The sequence below is a fragment of the Balaenoptera acutorostrata genome, chromosome 12 (genome assembly GCF_949987535.1).
Source record: "Balaenoptera acutorostrata chromosome 12, mBalAcu1.1, whole genome shotgun sequence".
NCBI classification, from domain to species: domain Eukaryota; kingdom Metazoa; phylum Chordata; class Mammalia; order Artiodactyla; family Balaenopteridae; genus Balaenoptera; species Balaenoptera acutorostrata.
Genome location: NC_080075.1, coordinates 28,463,230 through 28,486,669, shown reverse-complemented (window position 1 = coordinate 28,486,669; position 23,440 = coordinate 28,463,230). Strand labels below are relative to the sequence as shown.

Sequence of the window (23,440 nt, the reverse complement as noted above, 5' to 3'; positions counted from 1 at the left end):
ATTTTGCCCATCCATAGTAGATTTTTGTTTTTAAAATTATGGGTATCGCATTTTTCAGCCTAAAATTTCTATTTGGTTTTTCTTTATACTGCTATTTCTTTGGTGAGACTTTATATTTTTCCATTTGTGCAAGCACGTTCATAACTGCTTGTTGGAATATTTTTATGATGGCTGCTTCAAAAGCGTTTTCAGATAATTCTAACACCTGTGTCATCTCAGTGTTGGTGTCTGTTGTCTTCTCATTCAAGTTGGGATTTTCCTGATTCTTGATAATCATGAGTGATTTTTTTTTGTGTGTGTGTGTGTATTCTGGACATTTTGGGTATTATGCTGTAAGACTCTGGATCTTGTTTAAATCTTCTGCTTTAGTAGGCCTAGTTTGACACTGCACCAATGGGAGAAGTGAGGTTTCCTGTCACTTCTCTGTCAGGTTGGGGTGTGACTCTATTTGGCCTCTAATTACATCCCGGATTACTGGGATGTAATTACTGTCAGGTTGGGGTGTGACTCTATTTGGCCTCTAATTACATCCCAGAAGGGAGGGTGCCTTGTTACCTCTGGGTGGGGGTAGAAGTTCAGGTTCCTCAAAGGCCCCCCCACTGACACCCTGGGGGTAGGTAAGCTTCATTACCATTAAGCGTTCCACTAGGAAAAATGTCCTAAAAGTCCTGGCTTCCCACTAGGCCTTCACTGACACCATCCTGCCTTGGAGATAAAAAGATGCCTCACTGCCACTTCCCACATGGCCTCCTCTGACACCACCTCAATAGGGAGGGGGAGAGATAGAAACCTTGTTAATGTTGGATGGGTTGGAGGGAGTCCAGGCTCCCACATGGCTTCCATGGACACTATGTGGGAGGAGGTCTTATTCACACCAGGTAGGAATCAAAGTCCTGGTTCCCTATGAGGTCTTTTCTGACTATCCCAGCAGCATGGCTGCCTCAGGAAGAGGATTTACTAGAACCTCTGAAGTCTTTCCCACCCCTGAGCTTCTGAACTTTGTAAAGGGGAGAAAGTGAAGATCTGAATTTGTTTGAGGATGAAAAGAGATAGTTGTCTATGTGTGAGAGAGCTTTGTAAAAGCATTGCCCTTAGCCCAGCCTTTGCCTTCTGAAACGCTAGGGGGAGTTTCACCTGAGTCCTATGTGGAAGTATAGAGAAAAAATATTTTCATATTTCTGCACAGTTGGGGCTTTCTGAGCAAAAAATCCTGGAACCTGGGTTAAAGGACAAGTCTTAGAAACTTAAAGGGTGATAGAGTAGCCAGAGACCTCTAAAGAAATTTAGAGATTTACTTCCCTGTGTTTACATTTCAAAGAGGGATGAAAGAGGTCAGTTGCTTACATTCCAAAGGACTGTAAATGCCAAAGTTTCTCTCCCTCTCTCAGGAGTGGAGGTGGGGGGTAAGATGTGGCCTATATACACTCCCATATTAATAATTTTGGGGTTCCTCTTCTGCAGTACAAATCCACCATGTGTAGGATGACATCGGGCTCTTTCTGTTGCCTGTGGGGTATGGGGTATTGGGTATGGGGAATGGGCATAGTTATTACTGTAAGAATAAAAACTGTGATCTCTGCTCCAGAAACCTCATATCTGCTCTCAGGATAAAATGAACAAATATAGATATACTCACCACAAAGGGGAGGATGCACTCATGCTGATTTTGTACAACGTATAAGCTGAAGAGGGACATGCGGCTGGGGCCCATCAAGCTGCAGGCTAGAGAGAAAAAGTTCTGCAGAGCCTCACAGAGGTTGGAGCAGAGGTCAGCCCAGGATGGTAGAGCGATATGCACAATGAGAAGCCTTGGAGGTTGCTGGTAAATCTGCGTGGAATTACACGGCCCTTTACTAGTAGTTTGCCCATGATACATGGCAGCCAGACCAGGGGTGGAACTGTAGCCACCACTTTGATATTCTCTACACCTATAGGGAAGAAAAGAGAAATCACTGGCTTTCATAAAACTGAAAGTTGAAACAATGAACACAGGTCTAGGGGACTAAGTCCAGAAAGGAGTCAAACTAGGTACTAACTCAAGCTTCTCTAGGCTATCCCATCTTAACAGCTGCCAAGGGATCTAGATGTTTGCCTATAAAGGCTGAGAATGCTTAGAGATGTTGAGTGGAACTAATCAAAAAGTCAAACTTCAGTCTCAAAGTAAGCTATTTGCCCTCATGACTTTGTTTCTTTATTGGCATTGTACTATATTATAATTTGTTTCTATGACTGCCTCTCATAATGTATTGTGAGCTTCCCAAGGACAGAGAACCTGTCTTGTCAACTCTATTTATCAAAGCTTAGCAAAGTGTTTATTTGGTACATAGTAATTCTTAAAAATGAAAATATAACCACATTTTCCCCTTCAAAACCCACTCAAGACCCTTTATGACTTGACCTTCAGCCTTATTAGAGGCTTTGTTTACCTCAAGTTTTTTACTTAAATAAAACCAAATATACCATTCACTTCAGTGCATTTGCTCTTGCTGTTTTCTCTACCTCCAACATCTTTGCTTTCTTTCTTTACTTACTACTTACACTTATCCCCAGGGCTCAGATTTGGAAAGGAGAACAAATGAGAACTTGGAACAAACATCAGGAATGAGACGGGAACATCATTATAAATCCTCAAACATGGAAAAGATTACAAGAGGATATAATGAACAACTTTATACCAGTAAGTTTAATAAAATGGACAAATTCCTAGAAAACCATATTTAACCAACACTAAATCAAAAAGAAAATTTAAAAACCTAAATAGTCTATAACCACTGAAAAAATTTAATTGGTAGTCAAGTATGTTCCCACAAGTAAACTACAGGGCCACATGATTCCACTGATGAATTCCATATTACTCTCAAAGACCAAGAATTTCAATCTTAAACAAATTCTTGCAGAGAATAGGAGAGGAACACCACTCATTTAATTTTACGAGGTTAGCATGACCTTTGATACTAAAATCAGATAATTTTTTATAAGAAAAAAAATTATAGGACAATCTCATCCATGAACTTTAAATGTAAAACTTACATTTTTAGATGTAAAAATCCTAAGCAAAATATAAGCAAATTGAAAAACAGCAATATATAAAAGGAATAACACATCATGACCAAGTTGGGTTTATCTCAAGAACATAAGGTTGACATAGCATTAGAAAAAGTCACTGTAATTCATCACGTTAAAATATTAAATGAGAAAAATTATATGATCATCTCAATAGATGCAGAAAAACAATTCATACATGATAAAGAATCAGTCTTAGTAAACTAGGAATAGACGATAGGAATAATCTGATAAAATATGTTTGCAAAAATCTAGAGCAAATATCATTCTTAATGGTGAGGCTGAAAGTGTTCCATCCAAGACAAGGAGACGGTTATCATCACTTCTATTCAACACAGTACTGAAGGTAGCAATAAGGCAAGACAAATAAATAAAAGGCATTGCAATGGAAGAAATAAAACTGTCATTGCTTGCAGATGATATGACTGATTGTTTATATAGAAAATCTAAAAGAATCTACAGACTTTTATAATTTCATTCTTTTCCCCAAAGGTCTCATCTTTTATTAAATTTTATTCTTAGAGATCTGTTTTTTCTAATGTTAATTTATAATGACATCTTCTTAAATTCCATTTTTTGTTTTGTTGCTAATGTATAGAAATAAAATTGATTTTTGTATAATGATGTTGTATTTCACAACACTGCTGCACTCTCTTACTAGTTATAATAATTTATCTGTAGATCCTTTTTGTTCACAATCATTCATCTGTGAATAACGACATGCACCAGGATACATGAAAAAAGTCAGATCATAGCAGCAAAAAGACTATTCATAATAGTCTTATTCACAATTACCCCACATTGCAAACAACACAAATTTCAATCAACATTAGAATGGATAAGTTCTGCTATATTCACACAACGATGACAATGAATGAACTAGAGTTATGTGCAACGACATGGATGGCTCTAAGAAACATAATACTGAATAAAAGAGCAAGACACAAAGAATACATATAGTATGATTCCATCTACATAGGTTTTAAAGACAAGCAAAAATATATTGTTTAGGAATGTGTACATTATGCTAAAACTATTTTTAAAGAACAAGGAAATGATTATCACAAAAATTTAGGTAGTGATTTTCTCTAGAAAGGGAGGAGGGCATTATTAGAAGGGACAAAAGGGGAGGTTCTGGAGTGTTGGCAATGTTCTATTTCTTGACCTTTATTGTGGTTACATGGGTGTTCACTTTATAATTATTAAAGTATATATTCATATCTTATGAAATTTTCTCTAAATATGTTATATTTAATAATAAAAATATTTCAAAAAGAACATTAGGACAATCATAAAAGAATATATTTTTTAGATTAAAAAAGTATGTCTACACCTTTGGGAACTGAAATGATTCTGTACTATTGTGTTTTAGCTAAAGAATGCAGGGAAAATAAAAGCGTCTTTGATTTCCCCTGGGTCTAAGAGAAAGATATCAATATTTATGACAATTTTCAGAAACACTTTGGAATTTAGGATTTTTATAAGTGATCCAAGAGTGCACAGATAGATGTGTTTCTCAAAATGAATCTGTGAAGTTATTCCCCTTCAAACTTTCCTTTTTGGATAGTGGAAGTCAGCATTTGTTCATTCAACAATTTTTTATTGAGCTCCAGTTGTGTGCTGTGTACTGCTGAACAAATAAATAAATGAATATGCTAATCTACTGAGAGTAACCTTGAACTAGAAATTCAAATCAATGAGTAATATATTTACCAAGAAAGCACATATCATAAGTATCTCTTAACTATACTTTTAAATTAAGTACCTGAGACCAATGCAATGCTGAATTTCAGGCTGACACACAGACAGATTCACAGACAAACAAGCACCCAGACAAAGGCCTTATTTGATGTAGAATGAGCTTCTATGTCCCCGGTCCACCTTCCCTCACATCTGAAACTCTTGTCATTTTAGAGTATAGGCACTTCTTATTTTGCATGGTTCCAATATACACAAATCTCGGTTACTACAATTTAGTTAATTAAAGTCAGTCCCCCATCAACATGGTTCTAATTTCAGTTACCATGGAATATTAACTATAATTACATAAAAGTACAAACCACAGCTAGCTCTTTAGCCCACAAATCACTACATAAATAACAGATACACATCATGATCAGTGATCAATTATGTCACTTCTTTCAAATTCTGTTGGTGACTGGTCACTGCAGATCTCTTATTCAGGTTAAGTACAGACAGCAGAGTGTAGTTTTACTTCCTTGTTTCCTAGTGATAAACCCACATTGACATCTTACAAAAATAGATAATTGAAAGAGGGAATTGGCCAAAAAAGATGAAAGTGTAGCCAAGAAACAATAAGTGGTAAGGCTGAAAGTGAGAGTTGAATTGAACATAAATGAACAGAAGAAAGAGCTAGAAGAAATAGACTCTAGACAGGCAGAGAGAGGAATTTAGTGAGGTGAACTTATCAACATAAATGAGGAAAGTGGTTATGACAAAAAGTATGAAGATGTCTCAGAAAAAGTGCCATCGGCAAAAAACTTCATATAAAAGGAACTCTTGGAGATATTTTACAAAATTGAAAGTGCAAAGGATAAAATGTTGGAAGCTCATCCAAACTTAGCAAGGAATATAACATTTTGGTAAGGCATAGAAGAGATGCTTGCTTGAGATGCTTGAGAAGAAGACAAGCACAAGCACTATTCAAACTATTCTTGATAAGTTTTTTTACAAAGAAAGAAATACTCTCTCAATGTTTCTAATGTTTTCAATGACAGTGTGCTAAACAGATTCTAGTTTTATTATTTTTCAATTCTCTGTACATTTATAACTGACAGTAAGAGAATTTCTAATGTTTTGACAACAACTTTGAGAGATCCCGGAACAGATGCAATTGTTCCCATTGATTATTAGGATCACTTTGAATGGTTTCAGCTTCCACAGTCATTTTTAGATCCCACACTTGTGTGCAATTCCAACACTGTTCTTTAAATGAGGTAAAAGGCAGCTCTCTTCCTTATACTGTCAAACATGATCAATTAATGCACCTGATGTGTCTGGGCATAGTCTTAAGCAGCACCTGACTATCTGTGATCCTGTGCTCTCCACTTTTGACAAGAACGCCCACTTATGGGTGTCCCCCTTCAAACTGGTTAAATCTCGGCCTTGAACCACCAAAAGCCATCAAGTTACTCCCTTACCAAAAACCCTTCAATGGCTTCCAATTACACTTGGAACAAAATCTGAAATCCCTACCCTGGCTCCGAAATTCTGCATGTGTCTCCTTCCCACCTCTCCATCCTCATGCCATGCCCTACCAGGCCAACCCCCCTCCCATCCTCCACCCTCCTAGCCCCTGGCACGCCCTTCAGCTCCACAAAGGCGGTTGGCCTCTTGCTGTGGAAGAGCAAAAAAGATTTTCGTGGGCCCTCCAATTTCATTTCCGCCCCCCTCACGTAAGGAAAAACATAAAACAAAACCCCTTTTCTTCGGCCCTAAGGTTTCACTGTTTTCTTTGGTCTTTACAAGTAAATATATTTCATGCGCCCCCCCAAAGTGTCGTGGGCCCTCAGCACGACGCCTACGCTGCCTGACGGATTGGCCACCCAGCCCCCAGGCCCGGGAGAGTCGGCGGAGGAGACTCGGCTCTGCCGCTCCTGTCCTCAGAACCGCTTGCGGAGGGCGGGCTCGGACGCGGAGGACCTGGGCCTCCGGGCGTCAGGCCTCCCCGGCAGCTGCCCATGTCTGCTCGCCAACACCCTCCCCGCCAGCATCCGCTTGAGGGCCGGCCCGAGATCGGCCCAAGTCCTTCCTGCGAGGCGCTGCCCGTGGCCGTCCTCCCTGCCTGCGGCCCTCAACCCTGCTCCTACCCCTTTCTTCGCGAAGGCAAAGCCGCGGCTACCTGGCCCTTCCGGCTCTCCACGTCCGCCTGCGCTGCGAGGGCGCCCCCTTCAGGCCGGGCGGCTCATTGCGGGCGCCGCCTCAAGGTCCACCTCAGACTGCACCTCAGGCCCGCCTTCTTCAAGGCCTGGGTGCCAGGGGAACAACCCTTCTTTGGTGCTAAGGTAGAGTTTTGGATTTCTGTTGAGAATATTATGCTAAACCTGACATTTCATCAAGCTACCCCTGCCCCATGAAGCATTCCAGTTGTACCCCCATCATGTTCCTGGGCTTAACCTTTCTCTTCCACATCATTCATTCACTCATTCAGTCAGTCACTCTTTTTTTCTTCCAACTTTATTGAGATATAATTGACATGCAGAACTGTATACGTTTAAGGTGTACAGCATAATGCTTTGACTTATATACATCATGAAAGTTTTACCACAATAAGTTTACTGAACATCCATCATCTCACATAGATGTGAAATTAAAGAAATAAAAAACATTTTTTTCTTGTGATGACAGCTCTTAGGATTTACTCTCTTAACTTTCATATATAACATACAGCAGGGTTATTTATATTGTACATTACATCCCTAGCACTTATTTATCTTATAACTGGAAGTTTGTACCTTTTGACTGCCTTATCCACCACCACCCACCCCCACCCGCCTCCAGCTCTGGTAACCACTAATCTGAGCTCTTCTCTATGAGTGTGTGTCTGTGTTTTTGAAGTATAATTGACCTTCAACACTATGTTAGTTCCTGTTACCCAACATAGTGATTTGGTATTTCTATACATTTCAAACTGAACACCACAATATATCTAGTTACCATCTCTCACTGTAGATAGATATTACATAGTTATTGACTATTCCCCACACTGTGCATTTCATACCTGTAACTCATTTATTTTGCAACTGGAAGTTTGTACCTGTTACTCACCCTCACCAAGTTCTTTCCATGCCCCCCCACCCCCGTCACCTCTGGCAACCACCTGTTTGTTCTCTGTATCTATAACTCTGTTTCTGTTCTGTTATGGTTGGTTGTTCATTTGTTTTGCTTTTTAGGTTCTACATATAAGTGAAATCATAAAATATTTGTAATTTTGTGTCTGACAATATTTCACTTAGCCTAATACCCTCTAGGTGCATCCATGTTGTTGCAAGTGGCAAGATTTCATTCCTTTTTATGGCTGAGTAATATTCCATTGTATATATGTGTGTGTATATCTATTTATCTATATCTATCTATATATCTATCTATCTATATATAGATATATATCTATATATGGCATCTTCTTTATCCATTCATCTATTGATGGGCTCTTGGGTTGCTGCCATATCTTGGCTATTGTAAATAATGCTACAGTGAACATAGAGATGCATATATCTTTTCTACTTAGTGTTTTCATTTTCTTCAGACAAATACTCAGGAGTGGAATTGCTGGATTGTATGGTAGTTCTATTTTTTATTTGTTGAGGAATCTCTATACTGTTTTCCATAGTGCCTGCCCCAACTTACATTCCCACCAACAGTGTATAAGGGTTCCCTTTTCTCCACATCCTTGCCAACACTTGTTATTTGTTGTCTTTTTGATAATAGCCATATTGATAGGTGTCAGGTGACATCTCGTTGTGATTTCTATTTGCATTTCCCTGATATTAATAATCTTTTTAAAAAAATAAATTTATTTATTTATTTTTGGCTGCATTGGGTCTTCGTTGCTGTGCACGGGCTTTCTCTAGTTGTGGCAAGCGGGGCCTACTCTTTGTTGTGGTGCGCGGGCTTCTCATTGTGGTGGCTTCTCTAGTTGCGGAGCATGGGCTCTAGGTGCATGGGCTTCAGTAGCTGTGGCTTGAAGGCTCTAGAGGACAGGCTCAATAGTTGTGGTGCACGGGCTTAGTTGCTCTGCAGCGTGTGGGATCTTCCTGGACCAGGACTCGAACCCGTGTCTCCTGCATTGGCAGGGAGATTCTTAACCACTGCACCACCAGGGAAGCCCAATATTAATAATCTTGAGCATCTTTTCATGTGCCTGTTGCCCATCTGTATGTCTTCTTTGGAAAAATGTCTATTTAGGTCCTCTGCTATTTTTTTTCTCTGCCCATTTTTTAGTTGGACTGTTTTTTTGATATTGATTTGTATATTTTGAATATTAATCCCTTATCAGATATATCATTTCCAAATATCTCCCATTTAGTAGGTGCCCTTTCTGTTTTGTTAATACTTTTCTTTGCTCTGCAAAAGCTGCCAGTTTACTGTAAAAGCTTTTCAGTTTGCTGTAGTCCCATTTGTTTATTTTTGCTTTTGTTTCCCTTGCCTGAGGAGATGTATACAAAAAAATTGCTGAGATTGATGTCAAAGAGCATACTGCCTGTATTGTCTTCTAGAATTTTTATGGTTTCATATATTACATTTAAGTCTTTAATCTATTTTGAAATTATTTTTGTGCATGGTGTAAGAGTAATCCAGTTTGATTCTTTTGCATGTAGCTATCCAGTTTTCCCAGCACCATTTGTTGAAGAGACTGTCTTTTCCCCATCGTATATTCTTGCTTTCTTTGTCATAGATTAATTGCCCATATAAGTGTGACTTCATTTCTGGGCTCTCTATTCTGTTCCGTTGATCTATGAGATTGTTTTTCTGCCAGTACCATACTGTTTTGATGACTGTAGCTTTGTAGTGTAGTTTGAAATGAGGGATCATGATATCTCCAGCTTTGCTCTTTTTTCTCAAGATTGTTTTGGCTCTTCAGGGTCTTTTGTGCTTCCATACAAATTTTAGAATTATATTGGTAGGGATTGCATTGAATCCGTAGCTTGCCTTGGGTAGTGTGGTCATTTTAACAATATTAATTCTTCCAATCCATGAATATTAATTCTTCCAATCCATTCTTCCAATCCAATTAATTCTTCCAATATATGAAAGATCCATGGTATCTTTCATATACCATGAAAGATGGTATATCTTTCCATCTGTCTGTGTAGTCTTCAATTTCTTTCATCACTGTCTAATAGTTTTCCAAGTACAGGTCTTTTACTTCCTTAGTTAGATTTATTCCTAGGTATTTTATTCTTTTTGATGTAGTTGTAAATGGGATTTTTTTTCTTAATCTCTCTTTCTGATACAGTAGTTTGTTCTTAGTGTATGGACATGCAGATGATTTCTGTAATTAATCTTGTATCCTGAAACTTTACTGCAACAGTGATGAGCTCTAGTAGTTTTTTGGTGGCATCTTGTGGATGTTCTATATATAGCAGCATGTTATCTGCAAACAGTCACAGTTTTACTTTTTCCTTTCCAATTTGGATTACTTTAATTTCCTTTTCTTGCCTGATTGCTATTGCTAGGGTTTCCAATACTATGTTGAATAAAAGTGGCAAAAGCGGACATCCTTGTCTTGTTCCTGATCTTAGAGGAAACGCTTTCATCTTTTCACCATTGAGAATGATGTTAGTTGTGGGCTTATCATGTATGGCCTTTATTATGTTGAGATATGTTCCCTTTATATGCACTTTGATGAGAGTTTTTTTTATAATTTCTTTTTTCAGTTTATTTTATTTATTTTCTTAATTAACTTATTATTTTTCAATGAGAGTTTTTTTATCATGAATAGATGTTTAGTTTTGTCAAACTTTTTCTGCATCTATTGAGGTGATCATATGATTTTTATTCTTCAATTTATGAATTTGGTGTATCACATTGATTAAGTTGTGAATATTGAGTTATCCTTGCATCTCTGGGAAAATCCCACTTGATCATGGCGTATGATCCTTTTAATGTATTGCTGAATTCAGTTTCCTATTATTTCGTTGAGGATTTTTGCATCTATGTTCATCAGTGATTTTGGCCTGTAATTTTCTCTTTTTTTGGTGATATCTTTGTCTAGTTTTGGTATCAGGGTGATGCCTGATTTGTAGAATGAGTTTGGAAGCATTTCTTCCTCTGCAATTTTTTCGACTAGTTTGAGAAGGATAGGTATTAACTCTTCTCTAAATGTTTGGTAGAATTCTCCTGTGAAGCCATTTGGTCCTGGACTTTTTTGGGGGGGGGAGTTGTTTTGTTACTGATTCGATTTCATTACTGGTAATTAGCCTGTTCATATTTTCTATTTCTTCCTGGTTTACTCTTGGGAGATTGTACATTTCTAGGAATTTGTCCAATTCTTCTAGGTTGTCCATTTTATTGGTGTATAATTGTTTGTTGTAATCACTTATGATTCTTTGTGTTTATGTGGTGTCAGTTGTATCTTCTCCTTTTTCATTTCGGATTTTATTGATTTGGGCCTTCTCTCTGTTTTTCTTGACAAGTCTGACTAAATGTTTACCAATTTTGTTTATCTTTTCAAAGAACCAGATCTTAGTTTCACTAATTTTTTTCTATTTTTTTTTTTTAGTTTCTATTGCATTTATTTCTGCCCTATCTTTATGATTTCCTTCTATTAACTTTGGTCTTTGTTTATACTTATTTTTCTAGCTCCTTTAGGTGTTAGGTTAGGTTGTTTATTTGGGCTTTTTTTGTTTCCTGAGGTAGGTTTGTATCACTGTAAACTTCCCTCTTGGAACTGCTTTTGCTGCATCTCATAGATTTTGTATTGTTGTGCTTTTATTTACATTTGTCTCCAAGTTTTAAAAAAAATTTCTTCAGTGATCCATTGGTTGTTTTGTAGCATATTGTTTAGCTTCCATGTGTTTGCATTTTTTTCTTGTCTCATAGCGTTGTGGTCAGAAAAGATGCTTGATATGATTTCAATTTTCTTAAATTTACTGAGGCTTGTTTTGTGTCCTAGCATGTGATATGCCCTGGAGAATGTTCCCTGTGTACTTGAAAAGAATGTGTATTTTGCTGCTTTTGGATGGAATGCTCTCTATATATATCAATTAAGTGCATCTGATATAATGTGTCACTTAAGGCCAGTGTTTCCTTATTGATTTTTTTTGGGGGGAGGGGTCTGGATGATCTGTCCATTGATGTAACTGAGGTGTTAAAGTTCCCTACTATTAATGTGTTACTGTCAATTTCTCCCTTTATGTCTGTTATGTTTGCTTTATGGATTTAGGTGCTTCTATGTTGGGTGGATATATATTTACAATTTTTATATCTTCTTGGATTGATCCCTTGATCATTATGTAATGTCTTTCTTGTCTCTTGTTACAATCTGTTTTAAAGTCTGTTTTGTCTGAAATAAGTACTGCTACCCTGGTTTTCTTTCTTTTTTTTTAATTGAAGTATATTTGATTTACAATGTTATGCCAATCTCTGCTGTACAGCAAAGTGACTCAGTTACAGACATATATACATTCTTTTTAAAATATTCTTTTCCATTATGGTTTACCCAGGAGATTGGATATAGTTCCCTGTGCTATACAGTAGGACCTTGTTGTTTATCCATTCTAAATGTAATAGTTTGCATCTACCAACCCCCAATTCCCAGAAAAATATGGAACGCTTCATGAATTTGTGTGTCATCCTTGCACAGGAGCCATGCTAATCTTCTCTGTATTGTTCTAATTTTAGTATATGTGTTGCCGAAGGGAACACTACCCTGGCTTTCCTTTAATTTCCATTTTCATGGAATACATTTTCCCATCCCCTTACTTTCAGTCTCTGTGTGTCTTTAGATCTAAAGTGAGTGTTTTGTAGGCAGCATATATATGGGTCTTGTTTTTGTATCCATTCAGGCACTGTGTTTGTTGATTGGGGCATTTAGTCCATTTACATTTAAGGTAATTATTTATCAGTATGTATTTATTGCCATTATGTTCATTGTTTTTGTAGTTCTTATTTGTTCCTTTCTTCTTTTGTCCTCTTGTGATTTGATAACTATCTTTAGTGTTGTGTTTGGATTTCTTTCTTCTTTCCAGGTGTGCATCTATTATAGGGTTTTGGTTTGTGGTTACTGTGTGTGTGTGTGTATACACACACACACACACACACATATATACATATAATCATTTTAAGTTGCTGATCTCTTAAGTTCAAACATATTTTAACAACCCTGCATTTTTACTTCCCCCTCTATGTTTTACAGTTTTTGATATCATATTTTACATCTTTTTGTTTTGTGTATCCCTTAACTACTTATTGTGGATATAGATGACTTTACTATTTTTGTCATTTAACCTTCCTACTAGCTTTATATGTGATTGATTTACTACCTTTACTGTATATTTGCCTTTATCAATGAGATTTTTCCTTTCATAATTTTCAAGTTTCTATTTGTGGCCTTTTCTTTTTCTCTTAGAGGAGTCCCTTTAACATTTCTTATAAAGCTGGTTTCGTGGTGCTGAACTCTTTAGCAAATGCTTGTCTGTAAAACTTTTGATCTCTCCATTGAATCTAAATGAAAGCCTTTTTGGGTAGAGTATTCTTGGTTGTAGGTTTCCCCCTTTCATCACTTTAAATATATCATGGCACTCCCTTTTGGCCTGCAGAGTTTCTGTTGAAAAATCAGCTGATACACCCCCCCCCTTTTTTTTGACCAGTAAAGAATTTTATTAAGGTAGAGGTCAAACAACTGGCTTCTTTGAAAATTTTCACTTAGGAGACCAAAATTTAAGAATTCTGTAGATGAAAATTATTTTTAAAAAATAGGCCAAAAAGAAGAAAATGAAGAAATAGTACTTTTAAACGGAAAAGGCATTTGAAAATTGCCATTTCCCCTCTTCATATAATACAAACTCATTTAAAATATTTTTCCAAATGTTTTACTATTAAAGATGTATATAAATTGTCTAACACATTTTTAGTTTTTTTAAACATCTTTATTGGAGTATAATTGCTTTACAATTGTGTGTTAGTTTCTGCTTTATAACAAAGTGAATTAACAATACATACACATATATCCCCATATCTCCTCCCTCTTGCATTTCCCTCCCACCCTCCCTATCCTACTCCTCTAGGTGGTCACAAAGCACCGAGCTGATCTCCCTGTGTTATGTGGCTGCTTCCCGCTAGCTATCTATTTTACATTTGGCAGTGTATATATGTCCATGCCACTCTCTCACTTTGTCTCAGCTTACCCTTTCCCTTCCCCGTGTCCTCAAGTCCATTCTCTAGTAGGTCTGAGTCTTTATTCCCGTCCTGTCCCTAGGTTCTTCATGACCATTTTTTTTCCTTTTAGATTCCATATATATGTGTTAGCATACGGTATTTGTTTTTCTCTTTCTGACTTACTTCACTCTGTATAACAGACTCTAGGTCCATCCACCTCACTACAAATAACTCAATTTCGTTTCTTTATATGGCTGAGTAATATTCCATTGTATATATGTGCCACATCTTCTTTATCCATTCATCTGTCAATGGACACTTAGGTTGCTTCCATGTCCTGGCTATTGTAAATAGAGCTGCAATGAACACTGTGGTACATGACTCTTTTTGAATTATGGTTTTCTCAGGGTATATGCCCAGTAGTGGGATTGCTGGGTTGTATGGTAGTTCTATTTTTAGTTTTTTAAGGAACCTCCATACTGTTCTCCAGAGTGGCTGTATCAATTTACATTCCCACCAACAGTGCAAAAGGGTTCCCTTTTCTCCACACCCTCTCCAGCATTTATTGTTTGTAGATTTTTTGATGATGGCCATTCTGACCAGTGTGAGGTGATACCTCATTGTAGTTTTGATTTGCATTTCTCTAATGATTAGCGATGTTGAGCATCCTTCCATGTGTTTGTTGGCAATCTGTATATCTTCTTTGGAGAAATGTCTATTTAAGTCTTCTGTCCATTTTTGGATTGGGTTGTTTGTTTTTTTGATATTGAGCTGCATGAGCTGCTTGTAAATTTTGGAGATTGATCCTTTGTCAGTCGCTTCGTTTGCAAATATTTTCTCCCATTCTGAGGGCTGTCTTTTCGTCTTGTTTATGGTTTCCTTTGCTGTGCAAAAGCTTTTAAGTTTCATTAGGTCCCATTTGTTTATTTTTGTTTTTATTTCCATTTCTCTAGGAGGTGGGTCAAAAAGGATCTTGCTGTGATTTATGTCATAGAGTATTCTGCCTATGTTTTCCTCTAAGAGTTTGATAGTGCCTGGCCATACATTTAGGTGTTTAATCCATTTTGAGTTTATTTTTGTGTATGGCGTTAGGGAGTGTTCTAATTTCATACTTTTACATGTACCTGTCCAGTCTTCCCAGCACCACTTATTGAAGAGGCTGTCTTTTCTCCACTATATATTCTTGCCTCTTTTATCAAAAATAAGGTGACCATATGTGTGTGGGATTATCTCTGGGCTTTCTATCCTGTACCATTGATCTGTATTTCTGTTTTTGTGCCAGTACCATACTGTCTTGATTACTGTAGCTTTGTAGTATAGTATGAAGTCTGGGAGCATGATTCCTCCAGCTCTGTTTTTCTTTCTCAAGATCGCTTTGGCTATTCGGGGTCTTTTGTGTTTCCATACAAATTGTGAAATTTTTTGTTCTAGTTCTGTGAAAAATGCCCTTGGTAGTTTGATAGGGATTGCATTGAATCTGTAGATTGCTTTGGGTAGTAGAGTCATTTTCACAATGTTGATTCTTCCAATCTAAGAACATGGTATGTCTCTCCATCTGTTTGTATCATTTTTAATTTCTTTCATCAGTGTCTTATTGTTTTCTGCATACAGGTCTTTTGTCTCCTTAGGTAGGTTTATTCCTAGGTATTTTATTCTTTTTGTTGCAATGGTAAATGGGAGTGTTTCCTGAACTTCTCTTTCAGATTTTTCATCATTAGTATAAAGGAATGCAAGAGATTTCTGTGCATTAATTTTGTATCCTGCTATTACCAAATTCATTGATTAGCTCTAGTAGTTTTCTGCTAGTATCTTTAGGATTCTCTATGTATAGTATCATGTCATCTGCAAACAGTGACATCAGCTGATGCCCTTATGGGAGTTCCCCCAGATGTAACTTCGTGCTTGTCCCTTGCTGCTTTTTTTTTTTTTTTAAGATTATTGTTGATGTGGACCATTTTTAAAGTCTTTATTGAATTTGTTACAACCTTGCTTCTATGTTTTGGTTTTTTGGCTCCAAGGCACTTGGGATCTAGCTCCCCAACCGGGGATTGAACCCACACCCCTACATTGGAAGGTGAAGTCTTAACGACTGGACCACAAGGTAAGTCCCTCCCTTGCTGCTTTTAATATTCTCTCTTTATCTTTAATTTTTGCCATTTTAATTACAATGTTTCTTGGTGTGATCCTCTTTGAGCTGATCCTGTTTGGGAGTCTTTGTGCTTCCTGGACCTAGATGTCTGTTTCCTTTCCCAGGAAGGGAAATTTTCAGCTATTAGGTCTTCAGATATGTTATCTGCCCTTTTCTCCCTCTCTTCTCCTTCTGGGACCCCTAAAATGTGAATGTTACTATCCTTGATGTTGTCTTAGAGGTCTCTTAAACTGTCCTGACTTATTTTTATTCTTTTTTTCTGTTCAGCCTCAGTGATTTCTACTACTCTGTCTTCCAGCTCACTGATCCATTTTTCTGTATCACCTATTTACTGTTAATTACTTCTAGTGTATTTTTCATTTCAGTTATTGTATTCTTCATGTATATTTGGTTGTTCTTTATATTTGCTAACTCTTTGTTTAAAACTTTTAACTTCTCATTCTGTTCATCCAAACCTTTCCTGAGTTCTTTGAACATATTTATGATCATTACCTTGAACTCTTTATTGAGTAGATTGTCTCTCTTCACTTCACTTAGTTCTCCTTCTGGGGTTTTATCTTGTTCCTTTGTTTGGAACATATTCCTCTGTCATCTCATTTTGCCTAGTTTGCTGTTTTTATTTCTGTGTATGTGGTAGGTTGGTTATATTTCCCAACCTTGGAGAAGTGACTTTTTGTAGAGACATCCTATGCATCCCAGCAGCAACTGCCCTCTGGTCACCAGAGTTATGCTGTGGAGTGCCCCCTATTTGTGCTGCATGGGTCCTTCTGTTGGGCAGACTACTGTGGGCATTCTGGTAGGTGTGGCTGGCCCCCACTCTGGTTGGTTGCCAGGCTTGCATTGTGCAGAGGCTGCTGGCCACTGGTGGGTGAGGCCAGTTTCTGGAGTGGGTGGTTGCAGGGCTGGGGGCGGGTCCTGGATCTAGTGTCAGCCTGCTGGTAGGTGGGGCTGGGCCTCAGGGGGTCCCAGGTCTAGTGCTGGGTCACTGGTTGGTGGAACCAGGTTCCTGGGTCTCTGACTGCAGGGCCCTTGGGGTGGGTCACAGAGCTGGTGTTGGGCTGCTCATGGGTGGGGCTGGATCCTGGAGTGGCTGACAAAAGAGCCCATGATGTCCCAGTGCTTGTGTTGGCCTGCTGGTGGGCAGGACTCGAGTCCAGAGTCCTGGGGCTGGTGCCTGCCTACTGGTGCATGGGCTGGGTCCTGATATGGCAGGCTGAGAGGCTGAGTTCCTGCACTGTGGTGGGTGCAGCCAGGTCCTGGGGTCTCTGGGTTCAGGGCTTTGGGTTCTGGAATTGGTATCAGCCCACTGGTGGGCAGGGCCAAGGCCAAGGGGTCCTGGGGTTGGTGCCTACCCACTGGTGGGTGAGGCTGGCCACCGGGCTAGTGCCAGCCCACTGATAGACAGAGCCATGTCCCAGGGTCTCTGGCTGCAGGGCCTTGGGGGGTTCTGGGGCTAGTGACTGCACACTCGTGTTCAGGGCCTGGTCCTGGGCCCTCTAGTGGACAGAACTGTGTCCAGGGGTGGCTGCAGGCTCAAAGGGTCTTAAGGCAGCAGGCCTGCTGGTGGATGGGGCTGTATCTCCACCTGGCTAATTGCTTGGCCTGACACATCCTAGTACTGGTGCCAAAAGGCTGGTGGGTGGGGCAGGATCTTGGTGCTAATAAATTAGAGGGCAGATTCCAAAATGGCACTTACCAGCACCAGTGTCCACATGGTAGAATGAGCTCCACAAAATGGCTGCTGCCAGTGTCTATGTCTCTAGTTGCCTCCAGCATCTCAGGGAGGCTCTCCAAGATCAGCAGATGGGTCTGACTCAGGATACTTTCTTTTTTAAAAAAATTAATTTATTAATTTATTTTTGGCTGCATTGGGTCTTCATTGCTGTGTGTGGGCTTTCTTTAGTTGCAGCGAGCAGGGGCTACTCTTTGTTGCGGAGCACGGGTTCTAGGCGTGAGCACTTCAGTAGTTGTGGCACGCGGGCTCTAGAGCGCAGGCTCAGTAGTTGCAGTGCACGGGCTTAGTTGTTCCATGGCATGTGGGATCTTCCCAGACCAGGGCTCGAACCTGTGTCCCCTGCATTGGCAGGCGGATTCTTAACCACTGTGCCACCAGGGAAGTCCCAGCATACTTTCAAATTACTACTTCTGCCCTGGGTCCCAGAGCACGTGAGATTTTGTGTGCATCCTTTAAGAATAGAGTCTCTATTTCCCACAGCCCTCTGGCTCTCCTGAAAGTAAGCCCTGCTAGCCTTCAAAGCCAAATGTTTTGGGGGTTCATCTTCCCAGTGCAGAACCCCTGGGCTGGTGAGCCTGATGCGGGGCTTGGACCACTTGCTACTTGGGCAGGACCTGAGAACCTCTGCTATTGTAATTATCCTCCTGTTTGTGGGTCACCCACCCAGCAATATGGGTCTTGACTATACTGCATCTCCGCCCCTTCTACATGTCTTGTTGTGGTTCCTTCTTTATATCTTTAGTTGTAGAAGATCTTTTACACTAGTCTTCTGGTTTTTCTCATCAATAGTTGCTCTGTAAATAGTTGTAATCTTGGTGCGCCCAGGGGAGAAGGTGAGCTCAGAGTCTTCCTACTCCACCATCTTTGCCACTCCCCTAGTATAAGTCAGTCACTTTTTTATTCAATAAATATCTGTTGAGGGCAAACTGTGTGTCAGGCACTGTGCTAGGACTGGGATATAGTGGACACACAAACAATGGTCCTTGCCTTCATGGAAGTTAGAGTCTGCCCTCAGAAAGCTCTTTTAAGTCTTTTCAAACTTCTACATTCCAAGAGGATCTGCCCCTTCTCTACTCATACTCATTTTCATTTACTTGCTGTTGATTCCTATAGTACCTCTGACAAAATCCAGTAGGGATAGGAGCCTCATGGTCCTCATCAGTTGTCTGGTCTGGGTCTTCAACTCTATCTGGTTGAATGAGAATTCTTCTCTGAATTAGCCCACAGGAGAGGAAAAGATAATGCTGGTACCAAACCAGAAATGGGCAAACACTTTCTCCCATTTCTGTCTTGATTATTGTTTCTTTACTCCTCTCAAGTTATTTGTTTGAGTTGCAGGCTGGGGAAGAGGAGGTCAGCTTACCAATGAGTGTTTCAGGATAGGTTAGAACCAATAGGAAAAGAGTTACTTGCTTATGTTCTCATAACCACTTTTCTCCCCTCAACTGCTCCTCATTGTAAAACCAGAAATATTTAACCCAGGTGTCCCAGGTATTGTAATCTAATGTCCAACAGACTTCCTGTGTTTCAGTATAAAGGATAGCTTCTCAACAGGTCTTCTTTCATACATAGTCCAAATTTATATTCTTGTCTCTAATCTCCAGATTAGACACTTATGTTGGAAATATCTTTGAAAAAATATATTTGGTAATGCCATCCTTTGACTTAAAAACTGTTTGTGTTTCCTTTTTGGTTACAAGGTCTATTATAACTGACACCACCTTCAACAATATGCTTGCTAACTCCACACCATCCATTGCTCCTAGCTACAATAAATTTCTCTATGTCTCTCTATAAGTTGTTTTATCTATCTGAAGTAGCATTCATTGGAAAATGTGCCAAGGACTCTTCCATACGTGGGGGAGTATGACTTGATTCCTTGAAGACCCCACTAAAGTCTAATCATACTTATAAGCTTTTGCACAGTGAAGGAAACCGTAAACAAAATGAAGAGACAACCTACGGAATAGGAGAAAATGTTTGCTAACAATGCAAGCGACAAGGGCTTAATTTCCCAAATATACAAACAGTTCAACATCAAGAAAACAAACACCCAATCAAAAAATGGGCAGAAGACCTAAACAGACATTTCTCCAAAGAAGACATACAGATGGCCAACAGGCACGTGACAAGATGCTCAACACCACTAATTATTAGAGAAACGCAAATAACTACAATGAGGCATCACCTCACACCAGTCAGAATGGCCATCATCAAAAAATCTACAAACAATAAATGCTGGAGAGAGTTTGGAGAAAAGGGAACCCTCTTGCACTGTTGGTTAGAATGTAAGTTGGTGCAGCCACTACAGAGAATAGTATGGAGGTTCCTTAAAAAACTAAAAATACACCTACCATATGATCCTGCAATCACACTCTTGGGTATATATCCAGAAAAAAACTCTAATTTGAAAAGATAATGCACCCCAATGTTCATAGCACTGTTTACAATAGCCAAGACATACAAATTGGAGTTTTTGGAGCGACCTTTGCAAACCTGTCACTCGGGGTCCTGGAGTGACACGTCCAGCCCATTTTTGAGGTAGAACGCCCCACCTTCCCCTGGGTCTAGCTCCCTCTCTCTCTGGCCTGGGCTTTTTTTCTTCTTAGTCCGACCTCCACGCAACCCCTACGGCTGAGGAGAAAACCAGCCCCATCATTGGTCCCTTCTTGAAGGGGTGGAGCCAGGATGCGCTCTAACCCGCCGCCGCAAGCCCAGCCGCGCCGAGGAGAGCAGAGTGGGGCCGAAGCTGGTGGCGCCGAGGCTTGAGGAGGCTGCAGGGCGCGCCACACCCCGGCGGCCAGGAGGTGGCAAAAATGCCGTCCTCTGTTGCGCGGCCCCGCCCGCGCCCGGGGCCGTCCCCGGCCTCGCCCTTACCCCTGCTGCTGCTGCTGGAGGTGCTAAGCGGCCCGGTGTGTGGCCGCATCTCGCCTTCGGTGCCCAGGATCTCGCTTCCTATCTCCGGTAAGGCGCGTGCGCCCTGGCCCTTATTCCTTCGCGCCGCGCCCAGACCCCGCCCGCAGGTACCCGAACCCACTTGCCCTCCCCACCCGGGAAGCCGCACCCGGGCCCCCACAGCTCAGCCCCCTGCGTCCCACGCCGCCCAAGCCCCGCCCGGTTGCGGGCGGGACCCCCACTTCGTGCTGCTCCAGCAGGCCGGGCGACTCGGCTCCTACTACCAGCCCAGGAGGCTCCCGCGGCCCTTTACTAAGGCAACCGCCCCTCACCGTGCAGACGCGGACCCTGAGGCCCAGGGAGGGGAATGGGGGTTGCCGGAAACCCTCTATTTCGAAGTTTCCTCTCCCTTATTCCCCTCTTCCCTCACATGCACCTGTGTCTGTCACGCCAGCCTGACGCCCATCCTGCTCTCAAACCCATCGGTCTTTCATACTACTCCAAACAACCATCCTTCTGATTACCAGCTCAGCATTTCCATCTGCCCACTTCACAAATTCATTTGGTTATCATCAGTTCTAACCTCCTCCGAGCCTTTTGCCCCTCTCACAACCCTGATTTCCCTAACCCACTTACCAGGCCTCTCATCTCTGACACCAACTCCCATTTTCCGATCCACCATAACCCTCCTAACTTCCTCAACGTTCCCTACTCCCTCTACCCATTCCCTATATTGAGTAGCTGGGAAACGATTCAATGAGTTGATTTAAGATTCTGTTTAAATGATTTTCAAAGTCTTCAGAAGGAAAAAAGGAGGAGGGAGATGTCCTTTTAAAAGATGTGAAAGAAGCCAGGGGATGCCACAAGGTTAAAAGTGATCATTGGAGTGATTCACACTTTAAAGGCTCTTTGTTGAGGCGGGCATGAGTGTAGCTATGAACCTTGTGTTTTTCTCAGTGGGCAGTGAGTGTTAGCAGCTTGGGCAAACAGACCCAGTGAAGCCCAGAGTACATCCTGTTGGGAAAAACTCACAACTGGGTAATAGTAATTTAGAGTCTTCTAAATTACTTCTGTCATTTCAGACCAGTGACATATAGGGATGCTCTGAATCCAGAAGACAAAGTTGTGGTCAGAGACTGGGTTTCAGTTTGTGTTGGAGCAATAGCCACAACATGGAGTTGAGGTTGCCAGTCTGGGTTCATATCCAGGAATCCAGAGAGGTCTATATGACAAGGCGAGGCAGAGGTGGGGATATGAAGGGTGGTTGGGTGATCCGGGGCTTATACTAAGCATGAGATAGTAGTCAGGATACAGCACAGACATGAGTATGGGTGTGGGAGGATTGTGTGGGTGGGGCTCCATACATCAACACATCTAAGAATCCATGGCCATTCTACTAGTCTTGAAGGTAGCTGAGCAGATGAAGCAGGTAGAGCAGAACTGTATTAATTCAGGTCCCCAGAGCCAGAGACTGAGCTAAGAAGGTAAATTCATCCTAACTTATTTGTTACAATCTTTAAATAGATCAGAGTTTTGAATGCTGATATGGGTTTAGATTTGGCCCAAACAGAGCACATGCTTAAAGATGGAAGAAAGGAACCATTTGTGAAATACATAGTATGTGTCAGATGCTTCCACATATGTTATCTCAGTTAATTCTCAACAACCCTGGATGGTGGTGTTTACAGATGAGGAAAGTGATGCTCGGTGAGGGCAAGTAACTAACTCAAGATCATACATCTGGTAAGTGAAAGAGCCACCTTCAAACTTGGGCTGATCCATTTCCAAAGCACATACTCTTCTTGCCCCCTCTACTCTCTTACCTCTGGGTAGAATTAGGGTGAGATCAAGGGTGGTGGGAGAGAGAGGAGATGATCTCCTAATGTGTTGGTGAAAAGAGTGAGACATTTCCCTTCTAAGTAAAAAGGAGTTACTATTAAGTAGTGATTTAAAAAAAAGGATATTTAGAGAGAAAAGTACTTGTACCTTTTACAGGTATTTTCAAATTATGTATCATGTTGCTATGAATAGAAATAAATATTAAATAGACTTAATATTTATGCTATTTTAATGAAGTGTTCTATTTTTATAGAAAAAGCATACTTTATTGTGTGCTAAATACTCTGGCCTCATCAGTTATCTTTCCCTGGGGAAGTTAAATGGTTGGCCTGTCAAGGCTTTGTGTTTGCCCTTAAGGCTGCTAAATAAATGATACTTGGAAGAAAACAAAAATTGGCCCCTTTGGCTTTGCCCTTGTGGACCCAACTCTTATGAAATGATGGCTGATATCACTCTTCACTTTCACCCTCTCTTCCTGCCAGAGGCTGACTCCTATCTCACCCGGTTCACCATCCCTCAGACATACAATTACTCCGTTCTCCTTGTGGATCCTGCTTCCCATATGCTTTATGTCGGCGCCCGGGACACCATCTTCGCTTTATCCCTGCCCTTTTCAGGGGAGAGACCTCGCAGGGTGAGAGATGAGAGTGGGGAGGAGCTCAGATTCTAGAGCATGTGATTAGCTCCTTGGTTTTATGGCATATGAAGGGGGGTGTTGTGGTAGGAGGGGGAATGTTGGTAAAAAGGAATAAGGGTAGATCGTCAACCTCATTGTCTCAGCTGAGGGTGATGGGGGTGGGTCATAGTGACTGGGGAGGCTATGAGGGAGGTTCATGATGATGGGGAGGAGGCCACAGTGACCAGGGTTCAGGTGGCAGTGGGCAGAGGAATCATTAAAATCACATTAGTCTAGGGCAATA

At 40.5% G+C, this 23,440-nt stretch overlaps 2 protein-coding genes and 1 non-coding gene across 11 annotated transcripts in view; 1 reads left to right on the top strand and 2 right to left on the bottom strand.

Moving 5' to 3' along the window:
- M1AP (meiosis 1 associated protein) overlaps positions 1-6,940 on the bottom strand; it is a 90,583-nt gene extending 83,643 nt beyond the window's left edge. For 3 of the 4 annotated variants that reach the window (XM_007184041.3, XM_057558614.1, XM_057558615.1), the window contains exons 1-2: positions 6,894-6,940; positions 1,637-1,928 (exon numbers count right to left, since the gene is read on the bottom strand). In XM_007184041.3, the coding sequence (XP_007184103.2) occupies positions 1,637-1,876 (240 nt within the window). In that variant the 5' untranslated portion in view covers positions 1,877-1,928; positions 6,894-6,940. The remainder of the gene's footprint in view (positions 1-1,636; positions 1,929-6,893) is intronic. The other variant, XM_057558613.1, reaches the window with a different exon arrangement.
- A 5,403-nt stretch (positions 6,941-12,343) lies between these two features.
- LOC114238159 (U6 spliceosomal RNA) lies at positions 12,344-12,450 on the bottom strand. The gene has a single exon (XR_003623569.1). It is a non-coding gene; the product is annotated as a U6 spliceosomal RNA (small nuclear RNA).
- Positions 12,451-20,524: 8,074 nt separating this feature from the next.
- The window catches only part of SEMA4F (ssemaphorin 4F), a 33,644-nt gene continuing 30,728 nt past the window's right edge, over positions 20,525-23,440 (top strand). For all 6 annotated transcript variants that reach the window (XR_009009997.1, XR_451149.2, XM_057558801.1 and 3 more), the window contains exons 1-2: positions 20,525-20,750; positions 23,003-23,154. Coding sequence is in view for 4 of the 6 variants with exons in the window: in XM_057558801.1 (XP_057414784.1) it covers positions 20,603-20,750; positions 23,003-23,154 (300 nt within the window). In the remaining 2 variants the exon portion in view is untranslated. The remainder of the gene's footprint in view (positions 20,751-23,002; positions 23,155-23,440) is intronic.